This window comes from Apis dorsata, unplaced genomic scaffold, assembly GCF_000469605.1.
Source record: "Apis dorsata unplaced genomic scaffold, Apis dorsata 1.3 scaffold_248, whole genome shotgun sequence".
Lineage (NCBI taxonomy): Eukaryota > Metazoa > Arthropoda > Insecta > Hymenoptera > Apidae > Apis > Apis dorsata.
The window spans coordinates 123,959-135,235 of NW_006263527.1; the positions used below are offsets into that span (position 1 = coordinate 123,959).

The 11,277-nt window shown below is 38.4% G+C and overlaps 1 protein-coding gene across 4 annotated transcripts in view; it reads left to right on the top strand.

The window, feature by feature from the left end:
- The window catches only part of LOC102678536 (hillarin), a 21,840-nt gene extending 12,355 nt beyond the window's left edge, over window positions 1-9,485 (top strand). For 3 of the 4 annotated variants that reach the window (XM_006616011.2, XM_006616012.2, XM_006616013.2), the window contains 9 exons: window positions 3,865-3,981; window positions 4,165-4,337; window positions 4,809-5,052; window positions 5,650-5,876; window positions 6,047-6,268; window positions 6,347-6,496; window positions 6,574-6,763; window positions 7,150-7,407; window positions 7,632-9,485. In XM_006616011.2, coding sequence (XP_006616074.1) covers window positions 3,865-3,981; window positions 4,165-4,337; window positions 4,809-5,052; window positions 5,650-5,876; window positions 6,047-6,268; window positions 6,347-6,496; window positions 6,574-6,763; window positions 7,150-7,407; window positions 7,632-7,943 — 1,893 coding nt within the window. In that variant the 3' untranslated portion in view covers window positions 7,944-9,485. Of the gene's footprint in view, window positions 1-2,117; window positions 2,381-3,864; window positions 3,982-4,164; window positions 4,338-4,808; window positions 5,053-5,649; window positions 5,877-6,046; window positions 6,269-6,346; window positions 6,497-6,573; window positions 6,764-7,149; window positions 7,408-7,631 lie in introns of those variants that run through there. The other variant, XM_031510625.1, reaches the window with a different exon arrangement.
- Window positions 9,486-11,277: the final 1,792 nt, after the last annotated feature.

Genomic DNA, 11,277 nt, shown 5'->3' on the forward strand with positions numbered 1-11,277 from the left:
GTCGCTCCACTATCGGCCGCGTTTTCTCTCAATCCGCTTTCGCGTGCACATCCAGCAAAACGCCTCCCGCCGGCTACGGCCGTTATTTATAGTATTTCGTGAATGTCAGCCTACCTGCGTGCACGCTCTTACGAAACGAAAGTAGCGTGGGCATCGAGCAGGGTCGTGCACGCCCGTTTCTCTGCACCACCTCGTTTCCGGTTAACCGACGTTGACGAGGGACCCTCGCCATCCCTCCACACATCGCATTGATTATTTGTTTCGAATTTTTGCCAGGAAAATAACAAAATTTTTACCAAGTGATTGTATACGTTGGAGAGAATCTATATTTTTGAAACGATAAAAATTAATATTAAATAATTTCAATACAATCGATTAAGGAGATATATAAGTAGATACGCGTTTAAAATTATAGATTAGTTGAGATAATTTAATTTATACTAAAAATTTCAAGGTAATTATAATTTTTCACCGTCTAACCACCGTCTGTGCAATTTACGTGGCCATGAAGCATATTCAAAGATTATTCACCTTTCTGCTCTGATAAATCTATAAAAATTAGACTGTCTTTACATTCCATTTTCCAATACTCCAAGTCGGAGATTACGGAATTCTTCGTAACATTTCAACACGTGAATCTCGTTTCGTTTCCATTTTATTTGAACGGATGATAATCAGTGGCGCGTTGGATGGGACCGTTAGATCACGTACTTTCTACGTCCAAGAAGAACGAAGAAGTAAAGTAAAAAGAGAAAAAAGAGGAGAAAAAAATAATAATGGCACGCCCAAGATCGGATTTGCCCACGCGGTTCCCCAATTATCGACCGCTCGTAAATTCTCGACGATCGTTCTCCTCGGTCGATAGATGAAGAACTACCGTGTCGATCTCTACGATTCTTGGAACCATGAATCGCGGATGGCCGATCCACGAGGCGTTCGAGCGATCGAAGATCGCAAGAAATTGGCGACGATCGTGGCACGCGAAGCGTGAAGAATCGCAAAAATCGGGCGAGCAAGAAGCTGTATCTATCGTTTTTAGATATTGCAAGGACGTTATTAAAGATGCGAGATATTTCTTTGATGAAAATTAATGAGAGAGAAAATTATACGTAAAAATATTTTTAAACTTCTTATTCCAATCAAAATTTCTGACGTTGTGATCAAAGTTTTTCATATAAAATTTATCTTGCTTATTACAAAATTTTTTTCACTCCAAAATATTTAGAACTCAATTCGATAAATTTGTCGGCTCGCGAAATTTCTTTACTACGGAATACGAATTATCAACAATTTTTCCAGAACGATGTATTTTCGAATCGTAAAAAAAGAAGATCCAAGCGAAGTGAAATTTTCTCCCGCTTTCGCGCGTTCCTCCTCTGTCAAGGTTCCACGAGGCGACTTTCTTCGCGCGGGCAACCCGTTTCCGCCAGATCCGAGAACAATGGCCGCGAACGTCCTCGTGAACGTTATTCGAACAGTTGCCACGGAAGAACGCGTCTTATTTTCACGTGGACGCGATGGAAAGCTCGCGCGGACCCAGAGTCGTTTCCGCTTGCGGTACCTCACGGTTAATTAGAGAATCGTTGGTTGGAAAGAGCGGAGGGAAGGGAGGACACCGTGTGCGTATCCCGTTTTAAACAGCGATTGTGGCTCACCTCTCACGGCGCCTTCGCCAACCAACGACCCACGGATGTTAATTGGAATCGGTCAATCGTGCGACCGTGTCTGTCGATTTTATTCTTACTTTCTTTTCTCTCCTTTTTCGGTGAGATCCATTGCGCGGATTGGAAAGATCGATTGCGCGTTTATCATGCAAATTCTTTCTTTCTTTCTTTCTTTCTTTTTTTACGAAGAGTAGTAGTTTTTTGGAGATCTTGTATTTTCAAAATCTCCTTATAAAAATGTTCTTTTTTAATACGGTGATATTTTGTAATATTTATTATTATTATTACTATTAAAAATTATTTCTTTCGCGAATAAAAATAAAAATCGAACGCGAGAATTTTAATTCTATGTTTATAAACGATCTCGTCGAATTTTCGTTCGAGTTTAATAACAAAGGGGGGCAATATCGATACAAATCTTCTGTTTACAAACGAAAGGATTACGGGAACGTTTCCTTTGAAATTAAACAGACGACGCGAACTTTTACCAGTGTGGCTCATTACCGCGACGCGTTTACACGCGTGAGGAAGGAAATCTGTGCCAGACGCGACAACTTCTGCTAAAACTCGATATTTTAACGGAAACGTATCCACGGATGGAACACATCTGTTCGAGGAAAAAGCAAACAGAAGTTGGAAATTTCTTTCGTGACGGAATCTTGGTTAACCAGTCACGCGAACAATCATCGAAGAGAATTACTTCTTTAACGACGTTGGCAAATAGATCGATCGAATTAATCCTATTAACGTGTTCACTGGTTTCCTTTTTCTCCACCGTCTGGGAAGCTCGATATCTTTACATTTGATAAATTTATAATGGATATAATACCGAGGATTTTTATTTCAATCTCGAGTTTCTCGTCTCTTTTCATACCATAGATTTTAAATATATTTTAATAATGTCTTAAATATATTTTCTTTAAGTTCGATTTTTAATAGTGGAATATTTTCTTGAACAATAAATAATCGAAGAACTTTATCGCGCAAATTTGTCGACCGGTTTATGTAACGAAAAAATGGCTTCTTCTCGATGAAACTCGAGGAAACAGATTGCTTGAAGATTAATCCTATTACCGCGCTTTCTCATCGTTTTAACGATAATTTTTATTATTCTTGTGCGGATGCAAACGAAGAGGAAACATCATCGATTTCAAAATAGTCTCTCGGTTGTTACGAGAAATTATTGTCTCTTTCTCTTTTTTCCTAGAAAAAAAAAAGCTAATTGCACCTGTCGCAGTGAGAGGCTGACACTCGTCTAACTTAGACTGTCTAAGCAATTTTAGCAAGCACAACCGCAACATTCCTCACCGTACAGAGAGAGATTCAACTATGGAAATAGAATCTTTTTTCGTCGTGCAAATTTCAAATTGCAAATAACCTAGTTTGATTTATTATAAATTTATTCAATTGGATATATTCGTAAAAAAAGAAAAAATAAATAAATAAATATATCTACATATTCCTGTTTCATTAAAAATTAAGATTAATCCTGTGAAAATCGCTTGTTTTAAAAAAATTTAGTTAAATTGAAAGATACGCCGTTAAATTTCTTGGAATATCATCGTCCCGTTCTTCGATCAAAAATCTTTTTTAACTGATTGAAAACTCGTGGAAATGTCAGTGCTCTCCAACATCGTCCTTATTTATTTCTCGCGACAACTTGCGTCACCATGATGTAACTGTAGCGTGGGCTGTGCGTATTTCTTAGTTTATTACGCGGCCTATACGATGCAGGAAATTGCGTAACTCGAGGCCAAATCCGACGAAACCATTTTCAAACGATCGTCGAGACACGTTCCATTCGTTTCCACGAAATAAATGATCGATTTATCTTCGTGGATCCTCGAGGATATAAATTAATCCGTCCATCCTCTTTCTTCGTTAGAACTGTTTATCGGCTTTGATCATTCAAAACCCCGTTTTTGGAAAACAGAAAACACGGCGTGAAAGTAAGCTCAAGCACGAAAAAACTGGACGCCTATGGGACGCTTTTCGATAAACGAGAAGAAAAGAAGAAGAATTTAATTGCGACTTCTTCTTCTTCTTGGGTGAAACTCGTTCGAGTTGTGAATCCACGAAAGCGATTCGTTTTAAATTTCCCGCGCGAACCGGATGATGGCCGCAAGAAGAACGTTTCTTTCGTTTCGATAATTAGGAGAAAGAGGCTTGATCGTTCTCTGTTTTTTGTTATAATTATCAGGATCGAGATGAGCAAACGCGTTTGGAGATGAAACATCGCAAAGAAGAGGATGACCTCTATCGAAAATTCGCCCACCATCGCGAGGAGGAGGACAGACGAATTCGAGAGGAATTTAGGGTACGTATATTTATTTTTAATATTAACAAAATTATATTGTATCGAATCCTTATAACATGTGAATAAATATCACGTGAAATGTTCACGATTTGGAAACTCATCAAAAAAAATTTTATAATTCTATTCGACGAGTTAATTATTATTATAATCGTGGAAGATTAATTGTTCGTGTTTATCGAGTAGGATGAATGGGAGAAGGAGCTGGAACAATTATCGGCGAGATGGGAACGAGAAAAAGGCGGAAGAGCCCGAGCCCAGCAATTTCAACAGGAGAAAGAGGACTTGGAGAAGAACATGACTCTTCGCAGGGACAAGAAGAAGGAAAGTCTCACGCGCAAAATGTTGGAGCACGAACGGTACTTATTAAACTTAATTAAAACGATTCCACATTCGTGCCGTTTCATTCATTCGGGAGGGAAAATCACGCGATTGTGTCATTTGATCCACGATTAATCCCCTCGAATCTGTTTACTTTTTCGAGGAGAAAACTTATTTATTTTTATCGTACTCGAAACGTGTCGTCTTTCCTATTGCGACAAATATTTTTTCTTTTTCTTTTTTACACGATAAGATTTATATCTTAATAGAAATTGGGTGGAAGAAACCCAACTGCCCTCCCTCCTTTCACCACTTTTCTCTCGAATTTCTTTACGAATGAAAAATTTACCTATCTATCCCCAACGATATCCATCTATATTTATCAAAAATCCTAACATTTTCCATTCTTCAATCGTAATAAAGAATTCCATATCCTTTATCTATTCCATAAAATCCAAGTTTCGTATCGGAAAATTTTCGAAAATTTCCTTTCTCGATCTAATTTCCAGGGCGGCAACCGCGGCGCTGGTGGAGAAACAGAGCTCGGAGATGTTGGAGCTGATCAACGAGGCGAGGAGCGAGTATATGCGCCAGGAGAGCCTGTATCTCGACGAGGGGGACGGTTATGCCCAGGAAGCGCCGCCTTTGCCTTATCCGTCGCGTGCTCCACCCCCACAACCCCCAGCCCTCGCCAAGTATCACATCTACAATGATCCTCTCGAGTTTGCCGACATGGATCAGATAGCTATTTCGGTAAGCCCCCCTCTTTAACACCGCCATCCTTTCCTAAATGTGGAAGGGGAAGTGCGTTACACACGCGGAATTTTAAATCGAATCGGATATTTTCATATATCCTCGCCTTTTTATCCGCGTTCCTTCGTCTATACACGGGGACTAGTAATCGATTTACGACCTTTCTTTCGTTCCAAGGATGGTTCGTCTTACGACGACCATCGTGTCGTGGCTATTCGTTATTCGATACGTTGAACGACGATATTAGCAAAATAGAGGGGTGAAGGGGAGACTGAGGGTTGTTCCAGTTTTCTAAAATCGTCGAAGATGACATAAATTTGATTTTTTCGGATTATAGTCATATTTATCATCATTTAATTTTTTGGAATCAGCATTCTTTCACGTTTCGAATTTTTCACGTGGGAATATTCGTCTAGATGGTGATAGAAGACTGAGAATAAGATTTTTAAATTTTATCCATTTCATTGGAGAGTTATTTTTAAAAAAAGGTATCTCGTGGTAATTTAATACTTTCAAAAGTTAATATATATTTTGATAATGAATAATTTTGTAATCGATAATTTTGCGAATTATATTTTCTTTTCTTTGACAAATCAGGTGGCTCAAGAGGATCAGAAAACGTTCACAGATCTGGTGCGGCAGTTGGTGAGCAGATGCGGATCGGATATAGAAAAAGCTAGGACGATATTCCGATGGATCACCGTGAAGAATCTAAACACGATGCAGTTCGACGAGAATTTACGCGGGGACACGCCTATGGGCTTGTTGAGAGGAATAAAACACGGGACTGAAAGTTACCACGTTCTGTTCAAACGATTGTGCAGGTAAACGCTCTGACTTCTTTCGATCTTTCTCACGACACGCCCGAAATAATAATTCATCCCTAAAGGCGTATCCATATTTTTTTCTTTCTCTTTGTCAAAATTCGAAACGTATCGATAATTTTTCCCGTGCAAAAATTCAAACAATGCGTTGCGATATTTTTTTCCTTCAGTTATGCTGGACTGCATTGCGTGGTGATAAAGGGTTACAGCAAATCGGCCGGCTATCAGCCGGGTGTTTGCTTCGAGGACAATCGATTCCGGAACAGTTGGAACGCCGTTTACGTGGCCGGTGCATGGAGATTCGTTCAATGCAATTGGGGGGCAAGACATCTGGTCAATGCCAAAGAAGTTCCTCGTCCTGGCCAACCGAAGGCCAAGAACGACAGTCTGAGGTGAGACATTGAGGTTCAATATCGTATTTTCCCCTCAGCTCCAATCGTTCAATCCATCTTTTTCTATTTTTTCCCCAGATACGAATACGACGATCATTACTTCCTCACGGACCCGCGTGAATTCATCTACGAATTCTTCCCCCTTCAAGAGGAGTGGCAATTGCTCAAGCAACCGATTTCCCTCAAAGATTTCGAGGAGCTGCCTTTCGTGCGCTCGTTGTTCTTCAGGTAAAAAAAAAAAAAGAATAAAATTCGACGATCCATTATCGCGAGGATTAAACATTCGATTGGTGGAAATTGGACAGGTACGGCCTCTACTTCCCGGATACGAACACGAACGCAGTCATGTACACGGATTCTACAGGCGCTGCGACCGTGAGGATAGCCATGCCAGCTCACATGCAATCGTCCCTAATTTTCCATTACAACTTGAAATTCTACGACAATGACGGGGACGGTTACGACGGCGTGTCGTTGAAACGTTTCGTCATGCAGGTAAACCTTCTTGAGAAACTTGGTGGAAATGAAAATTCTTTCACGCGGAACAATTGTTCATCATCCATCGCGTTCCTGTATAAATAATCAGGGAAATGTAATCGAAGAAGGAAATCTAGGAGTTTGGGAGTCGTCTCGTTAATTGATTGCTCGCCAAGTGAAATTAATTAATGAAGAAATTCGGTGAAGTAACAGATCCAGATTTCAAACAACGTTTCCAAATGTACCGATCTCTCGATCTCTTAACGAGATGTTTGACGAGACCTCGTGAATTTTAACTTACTGCTTATCCACTCGTATCATTCTTTGGATAAATATAAAATCGAAGAAATCGCGTAAGAATTTTATTTTAAAAATTTATTAAAATTTATTTATTTGTTATACAGTCTGTCGTCGGGAATATCGTCGCGTTCCGTGTTCACGCGCCCTGTTCGGGGGCTTTCCTCCTGGACATATTTGCCAACGCTGTCACGCCGAAGGAATACTTAACCGGGGAGCCGATGAAGTTCAAGAGCGTGTGCAAATTCAAAATCGCTTGCGAGGAATTGCAAACGGTGATGGTGCCGTTGCCCGATTGCGCGAGTGGCGAATGGGGCCCTACGAAAGCCACCAGACTCTTCGGCCTCATACCAATAACCCATCAGGTATATTACACTAAATAAACTATTTTTAAATTATTCTCCATATTCCTTTCCATGGAATTATCTATTTATATTTTCTAGGTATTCTTGTCTTCCGTATTTTTAAGTAGAGCCAACTCGAAATTCACTGGTTTCATATATATTTCTTTCCTCTTTCGATTGTTAAAAATTGAAATATCAGAAACGTTGTTGTAACTCACTTCTTTTACATCTTTTCGATCCATCAGGAGGCACTGGTGTTCGCTGGCCGCGAGTTGGAAATCCAATTTCGAATGTCGAGATCGTTGACCGACTTCATGGCGACGCTGCACAAAAATGGCATCGAGGAAAAACGGTTGTCCAAATACGTCACGCATTCAATCGCCGACGACGACGTGGTGACTTTCTCGATCAGCTTTCCAGAGGAGGGCCAGTATGGGCTTGATATTTATACAAGGGAATCGACCAATCCGACAAACGTGCCGCATGACATCACCGGTGAAAAACACTTGCTCACCCATTGCTGCAAGTATCTGATTAACTCGAGCAAGAGGAACTAGCCAGGAGTTCGTCATTTCGTATTTTCATATATATATATATACAGTACAGATATAGATATAACGATTTCGCTGGCTCGATTCGAAGAAACATGAGAGGATTGGCTGGATGTGATTCCAGATTAAGAAAAAAAGAAAAAAGGTGCTGCAAGTTCTCTTACCATCCAAGTTTCTTCCTATTTCCTCTTTCTCTTCTTGTTTTCTTCTCACCGCGGGATATGGGGAACTTGGAGCTATGTGTAAGAACTAATCTGCGAGATTAGCCTTTAACTTGCCAGTAAATTATCCATTAATTAATCAAGAGTTAATCAAGAGGTGACGAAAGATGGTGTTCACGATGATAGTACAACTGGAGGAAACGGAGGTGAAAGTACAACTGGTACTTCTTAGGACTGTAACTGAATGCGATGCGAGAAACTTTTGACAAATGTCGCCCAAATGTGCGAGAACGAATTACGATCTGACGCGCTACCTCCACATTCTTTCTAGTTTAATAATAATAACCATGAGCTTATTGTTGAAGGATGATCATCGAACGAGACACGTCTAACGTTTGAGGAATTATGCTGCGTAAAGGATACGATGGAAAAGATGTAACGAGCATAAAAATAAGCTCTGTTTAAATAGGATAAGCTCTATTTTTAATAGGATCATACTCACACTCACACACGCCGATTTTCCCTTTTAATTTTCACGACCGAACCACCGTGTCGTCCCTCGTGTTTCCGCTAGAAAGTTGGCAATTATAAGTTAACCAGCATTGGAGATCGGTGCGACCGATCTCCAAATTAATCAAACTTTCTCGCCTCGACGAGAGGCATTAATCTCCAGTTATCTCGATTTGTTTTAATTCAATCTCGAGAATCTCGTGCGTTTCATTTTACTTCGTTAGGCGAGATGTTTTCGTGTATGTGTACGTATAAATTATGCACAGAGGATCGTTTCGATCCGCTTTATCGGATCGATCTTCGATAAGATCTTCGATTGCGAACGAAGAAAGTTTCCAAGGATGGAACTTTGTTCTCGAGTCTTCTATGTTCTCTTTGTATTTTAACGATGATATATATATATATATATATGTAATAAAAGCATTCCTTTTTTTCTTCTCGCGAACGACTGTCACCGTTGCTAAATGAACGAGCAATTATTTCGATGAAAACATCGTGGATGTGCACGGTGATGTTCCATTCCAATAATTAAATAGGTTCGTTAAAGTATAGAAAGCTTTTTAAAATCATTAAATTTTTGCGGCTACGGTGGTTCTCGAAGTTCAGGTGCTATATGTTATTTTGTCAGGATTAGCTGCACGATTCTAGTTATTTTCGTATGCGAGAGGCGTGGAAACGCTGAAACTTTTTCCAACGGGAAGTTACAGCGGTGAAAGCTAACTGTAATTGTTAATTTTTGTAATATTAACGTCTTTTTCCTTTTCCCTCTTGTCTCTTTCTTCTAATTCAAAGTTATAACGACGCTTATGCAAGAAAGTTCTCCACGATTCCGTATTTTTTGTTACCGGTGGAATAAACTATAACTTCGAGCTTAATATATCCTTTCTCATTATTTCTAACGAGTATGTAAATTAATTTTTATACATACTACAGATACTCAATAGAGATTGTTGTTTTATTGTAAAAAAAGAAATTAATAAAATCTAATTTTATGGAAATCCCGATTTATCTGGCGCAAACATAACGTATAATTATTCTATCTATTCAATTATATTTATATTTAACTTTCTAATTAATTTAAATAATTAATTTATATTCATATATGTTGTAGTTACCTTTCGTATTCGTAATGATTTCCCGCCTAATCTTTTGCGCAAGAACTTCACGACTCCGCCTGAAGGTGGCAGCACGGTCTTCGTTTCCCGTTTCGTTCTGACGTGCCGGAGCCCGCGATCTAATTAAGTGCGACGAAGTAAACGTCGATGTGCTGTGAAAATACTTTAAACTGTGTCATATTGAAGACAAACTCCAAGTTTAACTCGCTAAAGTGGAAAACTAGAGGTTCCAAGTGGCTGACACGACATTCGAGACGAAGTTGAAAGCGTCGTCAACGAGCCACGACGTAACCGGTGAGTTTTTTTTTCTTTTGCGTCGTAAATTTCAATATATATATATATATAGATATATATATTGAAACATCGTTATTATCGAACTAAAATTATTAAATATAAGAAAAAACGTTATTTTTGGAGGTTTTATTATCTTTTTCTGTCATTGTGACAGATTTTTAATAATTCGTCGCAATAGGCGTCGTTTTATCAAACTATATTTCAAAATGTCGGCGTTAAAGAAGCAATTACATGCGCAATACCTATGTATATCGATTTATTGGAGAGAATGCATTTTACGTCTTTTTTCTCTTTTATTTTTTAATTTCGAGCAATCTACGTCTGCAAAACTGCTTAAAATGCATTCGTAAGCCCAATTCCATTCCTAATTGTTCGTATTCCCGTTCTCTTTTATAATTGTAAAACATTTTTATGATCGAACGTTTATTAGATTTCGTATTTGACTAATCGTATTATACGTAATGATATGTGGATAGAGTGACGCATATACATAGGTATACGAGAATAGAGTTTTAAAAAATCAATTTCCAACATTTACAAGCAATTAATGGAATCGAAAGCGGCAAGATGGTTATCGATTTCCTCGATATCTGATATTAGGATCGCGTTTGAAAGTTAAAATGGTCTCGTGTGTGACATAACGGCGTACATTGTGTATAGCGTGCTCTCTCGATGTATGCAGTGAAATTATACTTTATAAAACACCGTGGCCTCATATACCGAAAAATCGACTAGTCTGATACACCATATCAAATTTTCTCTCTCTTTTTCTCTCTTTCTCTCTCTTTCTCTATAGATTTACGATACATATTTATTAGCGACGTGAACGGAGAACGATTTATTCAGTGAACCGTGCGACGAGTGACACGATTGCAAAGGACGATCGATATCGCGAAGAAAATCCGACTTTAAGCCGGGATTAATTTAAGAAATAAACGAACGGTCGAGAGAGTTTCAATTTTGAATTTCTGGTTCCCCTTTTTCCGATTTTCTTTATACCACATGATCTATCTAAACCATCGAATAATCATTAATAGATTCTTTTTGATACATTCGCTTCATTCGCAGTCTAATAATTTATTTAATATAAAATAATATAAACGTATTAAAAGAAATTTAATTTATGAAATATTACATTTTTGTTTTTAATTTTTATTTTTAAATTTATAATATTATTAATATAAATTTTTAGTAAATGTAATATTTTATAACTTACAAAAATTTGTAATATTAAGAAAAATTTTAATTCAACTAAATTTT